The sequence below is a fragment of the Schistocerca serialis genome, chromosome 8, assembly GCF_023864345.2.
Source record: "Schistocerca serialis cubense isolate TAMUIC-IGC-003099 chromosome 8, iqSchSeri2.2, whole genome shotgun sequence".
Lineage (NCBI taxonomy): Eukaryota > Metazoa > Arthropoda > Insecta > Orthoptera > Acrididae > Schistocerca > Schistocerca serialis.
In genome coordinates this window covers 168,836,356-168,855,108 of record NC_064645.1, presented here as the reverse complement: position 1 = coordinate 168,855,108, position 18,753 = coordinate 168,836,356, and the positions used below count along the sequence as shown (strand labels likewise).

Here is an 18,753-nt window from a genome sequence, read left to right as displayed (position 1 = left end):
AGATATGGTATCATATCCAAGTATGGAATAATTTTTCAGAAAAATGTCACTTGATTATCATTGGTACAGGGCTCGTACTGAACATATACAACTTGCCACACAGGCTCTGACAGTTCTTCTCCCATTCCCAACGACATACTGTTGTGAAATGAGATTCTTATCATACGCAGCTACAAATACGGCATTGAACTTTATGCTGGATCCAACATGCGTCCTCAGTTGTCTTTTATCATGCCTGACATTAAACAGTTAATCAAAAATAAGAAACAGCTAACACTCCCCATTAAATGGAGACAGTTTCATCAATTTACATTGAAATCAATACAGCGTTACTTTTGTATTGTGTTGATATGTGTTATGTTTATTGTTGGGGAAGTCACTAGGGTATAATGTAACTATATTTGTACGAATTTCATTAAATGATTATAATTAAAGAATAAAGATAAAACCAGATTCTACTCATTTTAGGGATCCGTAAAATATGTATTATTTCAAAAGGGCTCTGTCGCCAAAAAAATTTGAGAACCGCTGCTTCATACCAAAATACTCAAAAGGTATCCGTCCATAACCTCTAAAAGTCTGACGGTGGAGTCCTGGTTAACCCTGTATATCGCAAGAATAGGTTAGACGCCAGTGGTTGAGGGGTATTTATTGCAGTAAAGAATTAGATACTTTCTGGTGAGGATATTAAGGGTATTACATGTCAGATAATCTGGCTGATGATAAGCATTAAAAATGGGTCAAACATGATAATCGGATTCTCTCATGGGCCAGCTGTGTGTGTGAAGCTGTAGTGATAGAGGGGTCTAAAGAGAACTTGCAGAATATCATGAGTAAGTTTCCTGATCACGCTGTCACAGTAGAGGAAGACTTCAGGGTTCCAGCTATTGACTGTGAGCGAAGAGGTTTTAGTAATACCTAACTTCTTTTGTTGTAGAGCTAAATTTTGCTTCTTTTCCTGAAAACACAGCAGTGTTTACAAAGAGCCATTTTACTAACATTCTGATGCAGTTGAAACTGTGACGGAGTCTTGAAACATTGTATTATTAAACTACAAACTCAGACCTAGACAGGTCACTAGTTTACGAAAAAACTCATTCTCAGAACAAAATAGTTTATTGAGGACCTGTGGTGTCACCACCAGACACCACACTTGCTAGGTGGTTGCCTTTTAAATCGGCCGCGGTCCTCTAGTATACGACGGACCCGCGTGTCGCCACTGTCAGTAATTGCAGACCGAGCGCCACCACACGGCAGGTCTAGAGAGACTTACTAGCACTCTCCCCAGTTGTACAGCCGACGTTGCTAGGAAAGGTTCACTGAGAATTACGCTCTCATTTGCCGAGACGATAGTCAGCATAGCCTTCAGCTAAGTCAATTGCTACGACCTAGCAAGGCGCCATTTATCCTTTGCTATGTATCTAATGAAGCATGTACAGTAACAAGACCAATGTTCACCAATTGTGGATTAAAGTTAAGTATTCCAGAAGCTACGTACTTTTCTTTATAGCATTCATTACGTATCCTGTTTCAGACCTCACGCCAGCCTGCGTGAGTTTAAGCGCGTGCCTTTCGGTTACCCGTCACTGTGGATTGGCTGTCTTGCCAGTCCACAACAGGACCCATTTTCGGTACAAAAATAAATGTATGATTTTTCACTTGTCGTTTTCTAAAACGCACAGCAAATCTTGTTTCACCAGCTATCAATGACTCTTAGAAAACTACATTATTCCAGTGAAACAATCTATAGTTTCTTTCATATCGTGGTAGATAAGGGAAAAATACTTTTCTCTTCGCGTGCTATCATTTACGAAAATCTAGTTTCGATATCTCAGTCCGCTTTTGAGATGCGAGGTATGTTACGAATATTTCACTCTGGCTTTATCATCTGCACGCATGGGAGGAACTGAGTGCGCTACATACAATCAATTTTCTCGAAACTGGTTACAGGTATAGACATCCTCCCCAGTTGAAAGAATAAATGAAAGTGTTAGCTACATCCCGTATGCAGTGATGTTTGAACTAACATGCAGCAAACACACACTCATAGTGGCTTCTATTTTTAATTCAAAACTATTTGAATTTCATGCAGTAAATTATTTAATCTCGAAAAATTACAATAAATGTGACTATTATCGAAATGATAAACACTTGTTCACGAAACTGGCGAATCAAGCTATGAGATAAGAGAATCAAATGTTTCCACGAAGTATTTTGTTTATAATCGTTAGAGAATTATTGCCGGTGGGAGCGTGGCATTCTCTTTTGTCTCGTGGGTTAACCAGTGTCCTCTGCGAAAAGCTGTCTAAAAGGCTGTGACGTCAGAAGCCAAAGAGGACTCTGTATTGGCTAGCGCAGGTGGCATTCAGAGAAACTTACACAGAACGTAGCACCAGAGTTATCACGAAAAACTTCGGAAGCTTTCTGCAGGGAAGCCGACTAACTGCTGATGGGGTCTGCTTGGGAACTGTCGCGCTAGCTAGTAGTTACATTACAGATTATCTTACTCTGTGTGAGGCGGTTTGAAAGATGCTATGTAAGTTGTGTGTATTTACAAGATTTTCAAAGTGTTTGAAACCGCCACTCAGACAGTGGACTTCTCGTTCGAGCCCATCTCGAATGTACTGGTCTCCATCAAGAAAGCTCTGGTAATATAATCTATATTTATTTCCTATATTGTTAGTTTACTTAACCAGGTTCTGCAAAGGAGGCAGGGAGTCGGAGAGTGGTGTCAGCGCTACAATAATAATTAGGTATCTGAATATAATTACGAAAAAATGAGACTGAAAATTTTTGTTAAATATATGGTTTGAAATTAAAATTCTGATGCATCACTAAAGAACATTTTTATAAATGTCTGTCTATGACTATAGCTCGTACATTAGCAACATCATTTCCAGTGATTATGTGTCATCTTCAGTCATAATAACACGTTTACGTCAATTGGGTTTCGAAGGTACAGCTGAATTCCAAGTACTACATTGATGTTTATTGAGCAGTGCATCTAACCCACTTACCTTCAGTTGGCCACGAAATGACAATCCTCTGCATAAGTAAAATACTTCCGTATTTGCACCTGGGTTTCGAACGATATAGCATTTTAGAAAGAAATACAGTAGAAGAAGAATGGGTAGCTTTGAGGGATGAAGTAGTGAAGGCAGCAGAGGATCAAGTAGGAAAAAAGGCGAGGGCTAGTAGAAATCCTTGGGTAACTGAAGAAATGTTGAATTTAATTGATGAAAGGAGAAAATATAAAAATGCAGTAAATGAAGCAGACAAAAAGGAATACAAACGTCTCAAAAATGAGATCGACAGGAAGTGCAAAATGGCTAATCAGGGATGGCTAGAGGAGAAATGTAAGGATGTAGAGGGTTATCTCACTAGGAGTCAGATAGATACTGCCCACAGGAAAATTAAAAAGACCTTTCGAGAAAAGAGAACCACTTATATGAATATCAAGAGCTCAGATGGAAACCCAGTTCTAAGCGAAGAAGGGAAAGCAGAAAGGTGGAAGGAGTATATCGAGGGTCTATACAAGGGCGATGTACTTGAGGACAATATTATGGAAATGGAAGAGAATGTAGATGAAGATGAAATGGGAGATATGATACTACGTGAAGAGTTCGACAGACCACTGAAAGACCTGAGTCGAAACAAGACCCCGGTCTTTGGAGAGCCAGTCCTGACAAAAGTGTACCATCTGGCGAGCAAGATGTATGAGACAGGCGAAATACAGACAGACTTCAAGAAGAATATAATAATTCCAATCCCAAAGAAAGCAGGTGTTGACAGACGTGAAAATTACCGAACTATCAGTTTACTACGTCACGGCTGCAAAATACTAACGCGAATTCTTTACAGACGAATGGAAAAACTAGTGGAAGCCGACCTCGAGGAAGATCAATTTGGATTACGTAGAAATATAGGAACACGTGAGGCAATACTGACCCTACGACTTATCCCAGAAGCTAGATTAAGGAAAGGCAAACCTACGTTTCTAGCATTTGTAGACTTACGAAAAGCTTTTGACAATGTTGACTGGAATACTCTTTTTCAAATTCTGGAGGTGGCGGGGGTAAAATACACGGAGCTAAAGGCTATTTACAATTTGTACAGGAACCAAATTGCAGTTATAAGAGTCGAGGGACATCAAAGGGAAGCAGTGGTTGGGAAGGGTGTGAGACAGGGTTGTAGCCTCTCCCCAATGTTATTCAATCTGTATATTGAGCAAGCAGTGAAGGAAACAAAAGAAAAGTATGGAGTAGGAATTAAAATCCATGGAGAAGAAATAAAAACTTTGAGGTTCGCCGATGACATTGTAACTCTGTCAGAGACAGCAAAGGACTTGGAAGAGTAGTTGAACGGAATGGATAGTGTCTTGAAAGGAGGATATAAGATGAACATCAACAAAAGCAAAACGAGGATAATTGAATGTAGTCGAATTAATTCGGGTGATGCGGAGGGAATTAGATTAGGAAACGAGACAAAATAGTAAAGGAGTCGAAGTAGAGAGGATATAAAATGTAGACTGGAAATGGCAAGGAAAGCATTTCTGAAGAAGAGAAATTTGTTATCTTCGAGTGTAGATTTAAATGTCAGGAAGTCGTTTCTGAAAGTATTTGTATGGAGTGTAGCCATGTATGGAAGTGAAACATGGTCGATAAATATTTTGCACAAGAAGAGAATAGAATCTTTCGAAATGTGGCGCTACAGAAGAATGCTGAAGATTAGATGGGTAGATCACATAACTAATGAGGAAGTGTTGAATAGGATTGAGGAGAAGAGAAGTTTGTGGCACAACTTGACTAGAAGAAGGGATCGGTTGGTAGGACATGTTCTGAGGCATCAAGGTATCACCAGTTTAGTATTGGAGGGCAGCTTGGAGGGTAAAAATCGTAGAGGGAGACCAAGAGACGAATACACTAAGCAGATTCAGAAGGATGTAGGTTGCATTAGGCACTGGGAGATGAAGAAGCTTGCACGGGATAGATTAGCATGGAGAGCTGCATCAAACCAGTCTCAGGACTGAAGACCACAACAACAACTACAACTACATATATACGTGTAGCAGCAAGTAAGTTGGTACATGGTAACTAGTAACTTTGCTTTACAATATTAAAGTTTGGATTTGCAATTTTCAGAGTGATATAAAACTGAAACTGAGAGCTGATGGCAGTACACAAAATTATTTGTAGCAAGTTGCTATGGTTTTGATTCAATGTTATTACACTGTCTTTACTTGGTAATTCTTTCTTCATAAAAGCAAGTAACTTTGAGTAATGTTGATTAAATATTTCACTTTGGCTGTATGAGTTACACTAGCACACATATGTTAAGTTCAGACATGGAGTGGGTGAGGGAATAAACACTTTTATCGTACATGTGGCACACCGTGGATCAAATTATTCCTTTTCCACATCTGCTCTGGATAACCAGGTAGGAAACATTCACTTGCTACTGTAACGTAATCAAGAAAGAAAGACAAGTGTATCTGAACTCACTACCTTGCCTCGTATTCAGAAAAGTCAGTAATGAAATTCAAATTCCAATGATCGTCAGAGCACTGAATGTTGGTTACGTTATGCAGTGGATTTCTGAATACTGTTCTCGTAGAACAGGCGCGCGGCTAGCCCGCGTTCTCTTAATCTCAGGGAAAAAATGTAAAATATTGCTTTAGTTTAACAGAGCAGACCTTGCCACAAAATGTGAAAATGATAAAGTCATAACACAGTTATTCGTTATATTTTTGTGATGGCATAGAACACGTCGGACAGTACCTTCCAAATCAAACACAGAAATGCACTGAATAATATAATATAGTCTGCCGGCACTGCTGGAAGCTGTAAGAAAATGTTAAGTATTATCATGTTACCTCGCTTTACCGGCGAGACGACTGCGATGCCTGAAATAAATATTTTTTAAATGTGCCGCGTCTGCGGCCGTTGCCCTCGCAGATTGGTACAGCGGCTTCTGCTAAATTAAATGCTGAAAATGTCTAAATTATTTACGGGACGAATGGCTGGCAACTTTACAAATTATTTTAAAAACATATTTGCTGGAACTCTATATATTCAAACAAAAACAGCATTAATTTTACACACGTTTTTGCAACAACTCGCCTAATGGCGGATCTCAAGCTTCATGAACAAAAGACTCACGGCCAGCGCATACACTCGCTTAACACGCAAGTGTTACTCGTAACGAACCCCAAAGAGAACAGAGAAATTATTACGATGTTTTTTACTGTTTATACATGCACTGAATTGTCCTTTTTATGTGAGGCACGGATCATAATCACTAATTCATTTAACAAGAATACGATTGTCAAAGATAATAATATGTCATGGATTCAAAGTTAAAAAATGCATAAAACGTCAAATAATTATGAATGTTCTACATACACACATCATATTTTCGTGAAATGTTTACACAGTCTTGCTTTATTACTTCACTTGGTCATGTTTATTCGTGTTTAAATTATTTCTCTTTCTCCATGAGCGTGGCACTATATCGATACATGTTAACTGGTCTTACACATACAGAAAAAATTCTGTCACACGCTTTTTAATACGATTGGCCAGGAGACGCTACAAAGTGAAACTCCATTTCCAATAAACGTTAATGTAGTTCTTGAAAATGGTGTTGTATCTCCGAAACACGTATGACTTGCGCAATGAAGTTTATTATTATGACTGAAGAAGACATATTGCTGCTGTAAAATTACTAACCTACAAAATAATGATGGTGGCGCATTTAATATGCAACTTTTAAATGTAGTAGATACACGTTACTAACTTACAAAAAATGATGACTGTGCGTTTAATATTTGAATTGTGGTGTGTACAGTCTACAGTAGCACAAAGAAGGCTCATTTGATCTTTGAAGTGATAAATGGAGATTGATGAACTGATAATTTTGTGATAATATTAGTGGGGTCATAAAGAGCTTGGAAGAAAAGAAGAGTAAGGTTTAATGTGTGGTGCAGAAATTGTGACAGAATCCATCGTTGGTTTAATTTTATTTTGTTCTCACTGCCTTGTGGTTCAGTAAGGGACAGCGTTGCACCTTGGAACACTTCTCAGACTGTCGCTTCTAACCAGCTCTGTAACAGGAGTTTTTTCTTATTCTGTGATGGCGTTCAATTTGTTAGTGCTGTGGTCTTCTTTTTGAAGTTACAAAAATTACTCTAGAGAAGTAAGATTTCTCCTAGTGTGAAAATATGTACCAAGGTACATGGTCATGTTTATAGGAACAAATATTTTACTGAAATGTTAACTATTATTTTTTAAAAAGTAGATTCGCCAAGACTACCTTATAAATCTTTACTACTGACTACAGGTGTCGCTAGGTCTGTGCTGTTATCATCGGATCTTTAACACATTAACGTAAGTTCCGATGATGACTGAGAGCACAGATCTGTTGAAACCTGTAGGCAGTAGTAAAGATTTACAGGTCATCTCATCTTGGCTATGATCAATTCTTGATCTTCGATATTGTGTCACAAATCTCTTCTACTGCATTCTCTTTGCTTTCCATAATTTGGGAAGTAGTAGTAAGGACCAAAAAGAGAAAAAAATATCCAATAAACATGTGCTCTAAAATACATTCCTTAAGATCTATGAGCACGTGTTCATCTTCGCTACTTTGAAACACAACTCTTCTAATGAATAAATGCCCGTAACTTTTAACGTATGCATTTTAGAGCACATGTATACTGCACTTTTTCTTCCTGTTTTGGTCCATACTACCACTTCTGAAAATATGGAAAGCAAAGAGCTTGCAGTAGAAGGGATTTTTTTCACAGTACCGTAAACCAAGAATTGTTCATAGTTTTTAAGGGGAGGCCCGAAAGAAGCATGTTTTTTGAGAATTTTTTTATCGGGATGTGTTATGGATATCAATGTCAAATGTGGTCAAAATGTTTATTGATATGTTCTCTACAAACTGGAATTTTTTCGACCGGAAATGTCGAAGAGCAAAGGCGGAAGGGCCGTCGGAACGAAACAAAATTTCGATGCAGACTTCCACGCGCGGTACGTCACAGGTCAGCCGGCTCGTCTGAAATCAAAATTGAGTTGACGTTAGCGAAGTATATAAGATTCTTTAGGAGTTGTACCTCGCGTAAGTTATTTGGTCCATAGGAAACAAAATAGCGGCCATTGGAAAAAAATAGGGTTTTTTCATCTATTTTTCGACTTCGTCGGCCAAGTAAAAGTATTTATAGTTGATGGATCGGAATGAAAGCGGTACAACTTTAGTTAGCTTCGTCGGATACAAAGACTTATGCCAATCGGTTCAGTAGATTTGAAGTTACCATACCGCGCGATAAAAAAAAGTCATTTCGAGAAAAACGCGTTTGAAGTTTTGGCTATATATAAATGCAATATTATGCAATCTGCTATTCCGGATCCAGAAACTAGTCCTTCCTCTTCCACATAGAGGGCGTTCTGCTCGATCTGTGCTGCTCCAGAGCAGCTCTTACTGCCGGTCACAAGTGGTTTTCGGCGCTTGAATCCGGTGGTCGTCCAAATGCTTGGCGAACTGCGTCGAATAGAGTCCCAGGGTGACGTCCATCGTTGTCATGGTTTTCAGAATTGCTGAATAGCCTTCGTTGAAGCTGCTCACTGCCAGGAAAGTCGCAATCTCCACAGTCTTCGCACCAGAATGCAAATGCTTGGGGGCTAATGACCTATCGACACCTGTAGTCAGTAGTAAATATTTACGAGTGGTCTTGGCGAATGTATTTATTAAAAAATAATAGTTAACATTTCAGTAAAATATTTGTTCCTATAAACATGACCATGTACCTTGGTACATATTTTCATATTAGGAGAAACCTTACTTTTCTAGATTAATTTTTGTAACTTCAAAAAGGAGACCACAGCACTAACAAATTGAACGCCATCATAGAATAAGAAAAAAACTCCTGTTACAGAGCTGGCTAGAGGCGACAGTCTGAGAAGTGTTCCAAGGTGCAACGCTCTCCCTTACTGAACCACAAGGTAGTGAGAACACACGCATTCAGACTTTCATTTGAATTTTGTGTGTTTCCTCCCAAGCACCGGTACAATAACTCTTCCTCCGAAAGAAAAAAAATGGTGCATGAAAAAGGCCGATTTCAGGCAGGTGCAGTTTTTTGTTCATCCGCTAATAACAAACATTTACGTTCCGTATTCGGAATAATCGTTTCAGGGGTGGATTCTTAACACTTTTATGGATCCAAAAATGCAGTTAAAAAAAACGATTTTTTTAACCAAAAAATAGTAAACCTTCCCTTAACGCATGCGTTTTAGAGCCCATGTATACTTGAAATTTTTGTTTCGAATGATCATTCCTGTCATATCCCTGAGTACTGACCATCATTTCTGAAACACCCATGTATACATAACATTGTTGGGGCGTGGCGGCTCGCTCAGAGTCGATCCCGCACAGAAAGCAGAATCTTTGGCTAATGGCTGTGAGCACTATGGGACTTAGGCCGGTCGAAGTGGCCGTGCGGTTAAAGGCGCTGCAGTCTGGAACCGCAAGACCGCTACGGTCGCAGGTTCGAATCCTGCCTCGGGCATGGATGTTTGTGATGTCCTTAGGTTAGTTAGGTTTAACTAGTTCTAAGTTCTAGGGGACTAATGACCTCAGCAGTTGAGTCCCATAGTGCTCAGAGCCATTTGAACCACTATGGGACTTAACATCTGAGGTCATCAGTCCCCTGGACTTACAACTACTTAAATCTAACTAACCTAAGGACATCTCACACACACCCATGCCCGAGGCAGGATACGAACCTGCGACCGTAGCGGTCGCACGGTTCCAGACTGAAGCGCCTAGAACCGCAGAATCTTCGGTCGGCCGCCGTAGGCGGACGGCATATGCCGCTCGGGCAGCGAGGTGTTGTGGCTCGCTAGAAGCAAGTGAGGCTGGGACGCTAGAGTGGAGACGGAGTCTGGCGAGAGAGTCTGCGCAGGCCTGCGCTGCGGCCACCAGCTCGGCGGTTGCGGCCCGTTTTGTTCTGGGCCTGGCAGTGCACTGCTGTCGTCATTCTTAAACCGAACCCGTGGATTTGTCGCACGTCGCCTTGCAATCAAGATTTTATTTTCTTCGTCCTCTCCTCTTACTGTCTCGATCCTAATTAGAAAGGATTATTATTTTGGAATCGGAGGTATTACATGTCCTTGCACTCTCAATCCATTCTTTGTGTCCACCTTGTCTTGTTCTCTTACTTCTTGACATGAGAGAAAGAAAGAGAGCCTCTCAGATACGATCACAGCCGTCCGCCTCGCCGAAACTGTAATACTTATATGTATTATGTGCTATTGTTCTTATGATCGCAAGTGAGGGGCCTTAATCGTTGAAGGGTTTTGTCTGCATGAGAAACTTGTCTGTATTTTAGTATGTTTTAGTGTTGTCCACAGATACCGCTGAGTCTAAGGTGTGTCGTGCGTCATCGTGTTGCTGTGCCGATTAATGCTCAGGGCGTGTTATTTATCTGCTTGCTGGCTGGGTGGACACAGGCTGGGTGGACACAGGCTGGGTAAGCTAGAACAGTTTTTCACTTTTGCCGCTATAAACTTAGTGAAATCAGTGGAGGACTAACCTCAAGGTTCAAATGGTTCAAATGGTTCTGAGCACTATGGGACTTAACTGGTGAGGTCATCAGTCCCCTAGAACTTAGAACTACTTAAACCTAACTAACCTAAGTACATCACACACATCCATGCCCGAGCCAGGATTCGAACCTGCAACCGTAGCGGTCGCACGGTTCCAGACTGTAGCGCCTTGAAGCGCTCGGCCACGCCGGCCGGCTACCCTCAAGGCCCTGAGTGGTTTGTAGTACGAAGCTGACGTAATATTTTTATAGTAATACAGTGCTCTTTCTATTTATTGATGCTTGATTTGTAGCCTAGGGCGAGAACTGCTTAACTGTTGCCTTATGTTTGTCAAACGACACGTCCCACTAAGATGACTGAACTGGAGGCGCCCTTGTTCTTTGCCCGATAATTTACTTCGTTCGTCTTAAATGTAACTATTAAGCACGAAGATTTGCTTAATGTTTTTCGTTCTGTGCGGGTCAAGTGAAGATCTAGTAGTGGCATCCTAACTAATGGGATTTGCTGTATTGCAGATGCGCCTGCCTTATTTGTTATTTAAGTTCGGCTGGGCCCTTCCAGCCACAGGAACAAGGTCGGACCCTTCGTAGCGTTCGGTCGGCTCCACCAGCTTCCTGGTTTCTGCAAAAGCAACATACACGTCGGAAATGCTAGTCGGTGTGTGTAACGCCGGCAAGGGGTTCTCAGTCTGTATACAGACCCCACTTCTCTCAATGCGCGGTTCCCGTGGAAAAGTTTATTGTGAAAAATTATTGCGTACTCTTTTGGCTCCTTGGCTTTGAGATCTGATCTGACAGTTGTATTTGCTATCCTGTCAGATTTTGATGTGTCTCTTGTTACAGTGTACCTGCGGAATAAGTTGTTCAAACTGTCAGTTTTTTTAGAAGTAAATTTTAATACTGAACGGTTTTAACTCTTTTTGCTTGTTGGCAGGTTTGTGTCAGTTAATTATTCTTAGGGCTTCTCCTTGTTTTTGGGAGAGACACTGATTTTCTGAAGTAGTAGTGAATGCTTAAGAAATTGTGGAAGGAAATGCTTTTCATGTTAGTGCCCTGATAGAGCAGTCCGTCTTCAGGCCACGAGTGGCCTACCGGGACCATCCGACCGCCGTGTCATCCTCGGTGGAGGATGCGGATAGGAGCGGCGTGGAGTCAGCACACCTCTCTCCCGGTCGTAAGATGGTATTCTTGACCGAAGCCGCTACTATTCGGTCGAGTAGTTCCTCAGTTGGCATCATCAGGATGAGTGCACCCCGAAAAATGGCAACAGCGCATGGCGGCCTGGATGGTCACCCATCCAAGTGCCGACAACGCCCGACGGCGCTTAACTTCGGTGACCTCACGACAACCGGTGTAACCACTGCGGCAAGGCCGTTGCCGTTAGTGTCCTCATAAAGGCAATAATTTCACTATTTATTGGCTTTAACATCTTCGCAGGCATCTTGTACCATAATTACATTATTTTTCTTGTTCCTCGTTAGTTTTGTGCAACAATTTTGCGTGACTTTAAAGTTTTTCCTTGTTGTCAGATCTGGGTCAGTTAATAACGTTAGTGGATCTTTCCAGTTTTCTTGTTAATCAGATGCATTTGTTAATTGCTGACACCTGTTATTTATGTCTTAAAGACGTGTTTTTATTTTTATCAAACGGTGATTGTTGTTGAAGAAGAAACCCCTGGCGTGTAATCCTTCCATCTGCGTCGTTTCCCTGAAATCCTTAGGGCGCCAAGGTCTGTATCACTTGCAAGTATTGTGTTCAATAGTACATGTTACATTAATGCTCTACTACATATCAATAATAAGTAATTGATATCAAGTTTATTAGAAGTATTATCAAAGACCAGTTATAAAATGAAATTTGAAACAGAGGCTATTGAAAAGTAGCACAAATTTGCATTTTCGATAGAGGTAAAATAGTTATAAAGTTAAAGAAACTCAGTTCATTTACAAGTATGACATGTTTCATAGTGAAAGTTGGGACACGACCCACAAAGTATGGGTTCACCGTCCACACGTTATATCACTAGTTTTAAGAATATATGGAATTTTACTCACCAAAAAATTTTGCATCTGAATGTGTTCCCTGTGGCTTTAATATACTATAAAGTACCTAAATGTGTCGCGGAGTGGCCACGTGGTTTGAGGCGTCGTATCGCGGACTGCGCGGCCCATCCTGCCGGAGGTTCGAGTCCTCCCTCGTGCATGGGTGTGTGTGTTGTTGTTAGTTTAAGTTAGTTTAATTAGTGTGTAAGTTCTCGGAACGATGACCTAAGCAATTTGATCCCTTAGGAATTCACACACACTTTGTGTTAAACTAAAAATATGTAAAAATTCTGCGCTAAGCGCAATCTCACGTCTGACAGCAACAAAAACTGCAGAAAATGCCAGAAATTGCTTATGGCGGTCTCTGGTGTGTGTTCCTTCACGTGATTCTAAAATCGGTTACTAGACTGAAAACGGACCAGGAAACATCATGTGTCCCCAGGCACATTACCTTCGAGGTAAAAAATTCGTCCTTACAATTTATTTTCCTCTCTACTGAACGTAATTAGAGTCCACTGCTCTGTGTAGCATGAACAGAACACAGCCTATAAGGAAGAGATTCTCGAGTATAGCGTATACCTACTGCGGCAGCTACTGGGTTCACACCTGAGGCAGCCCCTGTGAGAACGTTGGTTCTTGCCGAAGAGGGCGTGGCGTATCCGACCCTGACTGCATAGAGTTCTCAGATGCAAGTCCTTAGTGCGCAGAAACGACATTGCCGATATACGAAAACGGGGCGCGAGCGGTACCACTGGAGAGACGTGGTTACTGGAATGTCCCGCATCAAGATGCGCTGGATCTTCAGTTTAGATTTATTAATTAATCTAATTTGTACTGAGGACAGATTATTTTTGAGATGAAACTAAAGAATGACAAAGGAAATGAAGACTAGCAGATATGAGATTAGCAACAAATTTAACATGAGAACTAGGGACTTCGCAGTAAACTGAGTAAATGAATCTTCTTACCTCGAAAGCAAAATTCTCATTAAGAACAAAGCAAGGAGGATACAAAAAAACACAGACAGCATTCCGATCAAAAGGAAGTGTTGTTGTTTCAAAGATAGGCCTTTATTCGAGAAAGATATTTCTGCAAGGAAAATCGAAGATTTGAAGTTAGCACACCAGGGAATTTACGAGTGCGTTGGTCGTGTGGAGTGTTAAGTAAATATAAACACACGTACATGGCTGCACGTTCAGAGACCGTGAATAGTTATAATTGAAAGAAAATAGCCCTCGGTCACAATTTTTAACGAATTAATCGGGTTTCAACACTACTAGGAGTGTCTTCCTCAGAATTTAAATCAAAGAATGGTCTGTAACATGGTCACATGAAAAAAAACGTATGATACAGAGTATAAGTACGGAATCATCGTGAAAGACTGGCTGTACTTATATGTCACTTATAAAATAATAAATATGACAAAAGGGCAACCTGTAACGGCGCAAGTAACGAGCAGCCCTTAGTGGCTCGCCATCACAGTTTTTTATCTTAAACATCTTTGTGAGTAATTCGTTAAAAATTGTGACCGAGGGCTATTTTCATTCAATTATAACACGCAGTATAATTCGACGATGATGAAAATTATGTCAAGTGATAAGAAATGAGGAATTTCTCCGCAGCGTGAGCAAGGAAAAAAAGATGTAGAAATTGGTTAGTGGAAGAGCGGATGGGGTGACAGGACGTATGTTAAGCCATCAGTGGTTAAATGCAATGGTTCCATAAGGTGCCTTAGAGAGCAAAAAAGGTAGGGGAAGACAGTGATTGGAAAATATATAACAAATAAGTGAAGACGCTGAATGTAAGTGCTACTCTGAGATGAAGAGATTGACGCAGGGAGGGACATCGTAGTGGGCCGAATCAGACCACTCAGATATACAAGAACATGCCTTAGCTAAAGACTCGATAGGAGACAGTCTCACATGAACCCTCTGGATAGGCGCCCAAACCATTCCATACTAACAGGCAATACCTTTTGATGGCAACATTGTGGCACTGAAGACGTCTTCTGAATAAATTCGTATTCGACGACAGCCTGTTGTCCCTGTGACACATTGCCGCATCGGAGTAAACCATGCAGTTCACATCCACCTTTCTATTCACCTGGCCTGGGGCAAATTGTCAGCATTGTCTTTTTTCGACGAGTGTACTACACTGCGTGCTGTGACAGACAGGCGGCTGGCGCATTTTTGTCATTTCCAACACAAAATATTTTTTTTTGTCCTGTGGGAGATGACAGCGGGAGTTGTTGACAGAAATGAAATTTTCATCTGGTGGAATGTTTCCGTGCTCAACCGATATTCGCTCTTCAATAATTACAAGGAGTAATAAATCCAAATCAGTAACGTAATTAAAGGTAAAGATGACATTAAGCATATGTTTGCTTCTAACATAATAGTTGTCCCTAATGTATGGTATATTACACACCACTTCTGCCGCTATAAATGCTGAAATCTGAACGTTGCACACGACTGGAACCAAATTTGAAGCATAGTATATACATTCTTTCAATTACCGGACTGGCTTAGTACCCGTATGTATTTATTCCAATCTTCTATTACTTCATCTCCTCCTTCCCCCTCTCTCTATCCGTCTTCTACTCCACTCTGTCCATCTCCTCCTCTCCCTCTACCTCCAGTTAACGCCTTCTAAAACTACCTTCTCCTCCTCTCTCTATTTGTCTCTGTCTTCCCACCCTTATCTCTTTCCATCTCCACTTCTCCCGTTTATCTGTCCATTTCCTCCATCCCATTCTCTCTCCACATTATCGCCCCCAAGCCAGCAGCAAGTTGCTGGTTCTTACAGCCACAGTATTACTTTCCAGTAAGTAAGTAATATGTGTATCAAGTATGGCTGAAATCGATCCACGGGCCTAAGAGGAGCATTTTACTTGTGGCTTCGCCCACGCACGCGAATTTCACATGTGTTTCACATGTATTTAACATATTTCACACATATTTGTAAACATATTTCACCTCTATCTCTCGCGAATTTCGTCCTGTAGTTTCACGGAGCTGAATGTGTACGTCATATCTTCTATGTGTCGTAAAATAAAATAATTTTGCGGACACAACCGGTGGTATATGTGGATACTGTATGCAAAATGTGTTGTGAATGAAGTTCGTAGTAGCCGGCCGGTATGGCCGTGCAGTTAAAGGCGCTTCAGTCTGGAACCGTGTGACCGCTACGGTCGCAGGTTCGAATCCTGCCTCGGGCATGGATGTGTGTGATGTCCTTAGGTTAGTTAGGTTTAATTAGTTCTAAGTTCTAGGCGACTGATGACCTCAGAAGTTGAGTCGCATAGTGCTCAGAGCCATTGAAGTTCGTAGTAGAGTCATGCATGACATGGAAATTTTCTACGCATCTCAGTCAACTGTGTGTCAACAGTGATAGAGTTTTACAAGTATATTCAGTAGTATATGCGAATATCATCTGCAAATTCTATTGCTTATAGAGGTAGTAATAATGTAATAAACTGAAAGGCCATGTCTTGTCCTACAGTTTTACTTCACGAGTAGCGAAAGCATAGTAAGCGATAATTATTTTTCGTGATTATGTGCGGGTTGTCAGCAATGAAAAGTCTAGTAAAGTTGTGAAATTATGTTCAAAGTTGTGTACGTACGCTTTCCCGGCGTATAGAGCTGGCGAAGTGTTCTCGGGCTTCCTGCCGGGTGGCGGTGTCTTCAAACTGCGACGTTTCGACGAGTGACATACTCGTCAACTTCTGGCGAAGTGCCGGGACTTTGCGGATGCCAATCCATTTATACCTGCAGCGTGCCCCCCACCACCTGGCCGCGGGAGGCTGGGTCCAGTGGAGCCGGCGGGCGGGGAGGAGGGGGAAGCGGGTGCGCCGTTCGTGTCTCCGTCAGAGCATTTTGATCGCGTCTCGTGAGCTGGACGGTTCTTGGTGCGTTCCTGGCGTATTGCGGCTAATGCTGGCTTCCAGGCCGCGCTCAGTTGATAGTCGTCGTCCCTCTTCACAAGATTCTCGTGGACCCGTATTTCTATTGATTCTTTAATGACGCTATCCCAATAGCTCCCGGCTCGGCACAGCAACCTGGTGTTTTCGAAATCAAAGGTGTGGTTTTCTTTGATGCTATGTTCAGCTATAGCAGATTTCTCTATCTGTCCAAGTCGAACATGCCTGATGTGTTCCTCGCACCTTTTAGAGATGCAGCGCTGCGTTTGTCCTATGTACTGCACACCACATTCGCAGGCAATGCTGTATATACCAGATGTGTTTAGTTTGAGTGGGTCTTTAGCTGAGCCCAGCAGCTCTTTCGTCTTTGGCGGTGGTCGGAAGACGGTATTTATGTTTGATTTTCTCAATAGCCTCCCGATTTTGGCTGATATGGGCCCCAAATATGGAAGAAAGGCGAGTCTTTTGTTAACTTCCTCTTCCTCTTCAAAGTTGCTCGCAAGTCACTAGGTACTCTCATTCTGTCATAATTGATGACTGTAGAGTCAGTAGATAGAGAACGATGGTTTGAAAATTTATAAAGAAAAGAAATTCTTCCAATCCATATGTGGCATACAGAAAACCAGTGCGTAACAGTATTGGTTAAAAACAGTCTTGGTTGCAATTTTAGTTTTTTAGTTTTCAACAACACGTTTCGCCTTATTTAGGCATCTTCAGGTTATTTTAATTTGGTATTTCTTAGAAGGATCCTTTAGTCAGTGTATCCAAAGGGCATCGTCGAATATATCAGGCCAACATCGCCTTCGTTAAACTCAGTAAAAACTCTTCGCGTCCATCTAGAAAAGTTTTTACTGAGTTTAACGAAGGCGATGTTAGCCTGATATATTCGACGATGTCCTTTGGCTACACTGACTAAAGGATCCTTCTAAGAAATACCAAATTAAGATAACCTGAAGATGCCTAAATAAGGCGAAACGCGTAGCTGAAAAATAAAAAAACTAAAATTGCAACCGAGACTGTTTTTAACCAATATTAAAGAAAAGAAATAAGAATTGACAAAATAGGATAAATTGTCGAAGGGTTTATGAATAAATACTTTATAGAGGAAAATTCTCAATTCCTACGCGGAACACATGTGCGGAACACGACTAGTGTGCCCTAAGGAAATCTCAGATCCAAAGACTTGGGTTATGTCACTCCGTTCTTCTGCAATCCTACAGAAACCTACTGAGTAGTGCACACCTATATGAACATTGCTTAAGGGGGGAGGCTGATGAAATTGACGGAAATGTCAATTTTCAATTTAGTTTTTATTTAGTAGTAGAACTCATGTACAGGAAGTTCCCAAAGTTTCAATAACGAAATCGCTTTCGAAGTGCCTGAAAAATAATTAAATGTCTGACGTGACCTTCCTGCAACGTCCAACTTTTTTGAAGCAACACTTCAGTACTACCTTGGTGAACAATGATTTCGTGGATTACTTTCAAGCAAAGTTACACGGGATACATCTAGAAGGCTGTAGCCGTTTTTGACTCTTATCAGTGACATGAAGGGCAAAAAATTGAAAGACGGAAATAGTATTGGCAGACACAACAGGCTAAAAAAGAAGATGATAGACAATCTTCAAGTTTATTATGGCAAGGCTATCAGACAGAAGCTGTCCAATGTAAGTGACATGAAAGGTGCAGTATGGGCTACATACTGTGTCAACAGATGAACATCCCATTACCATCTGTGCCACTTTACTTGGTGTAAGTATCTGCAGGCTCACGGGGATAGCAAACCTACATTCACAAGGAGAGGACAACCCTGAATTTCTAGAAACGTATACCCATGGCAACCCTAGAATCCAAATGAGTCTCTAAAGTCACTCGTATCGAAACGAGGCCTTAAAAGCACGTTTCCACCTTCTACAGTTGTCGAAATTTCAACTTACGTTGCAGATCTTGTATTTAATAATTGGAACGTAGGGAGGATAAAGATATTAGAGAGAGTGGGCTTTAAAATAGGAAATTTCCTTCAGACATCTTTAGAAAAATAGATTTGCAGCGCCTCTCAGTACCTGAAAATTCAGTTGATGAACTGGTGACCGAAAGACGGCTCAAAACAAGAAACCAGAAGAGAAGCCTTGAAGGGAAAGAGAACCCTGAGTGTAAATCTGTGGCCTTCTGAAGAGATGATATAAGAAA

General features: G+C 41.1%; 1 protein-coding gene across 1 annotated transcript in view; it reads right to left on the bottom strand.

The window, feature by feature from the left end:
• Positions 1–16,361, bottom strand: part of LOC126416652 (uncharacterized) — a 37,989-nt gene extending 21,628 nt beyond the window's left edge. The window contains exon 1 of the mRNA XM_050084448.1: positions 16,268–16,361. Within this exon, the coding sequence (XP_049940405.1) occupies positions 16,268–16,357 (90 nt within the window). The 5' untranslated portion in view covers positions 16,358–16,361. The remainder of the gene's footprint in view (positions 1–16,267) is intronic.
• Positions 16,362–18,753: the final 2,392 nt, after the last annotated feature.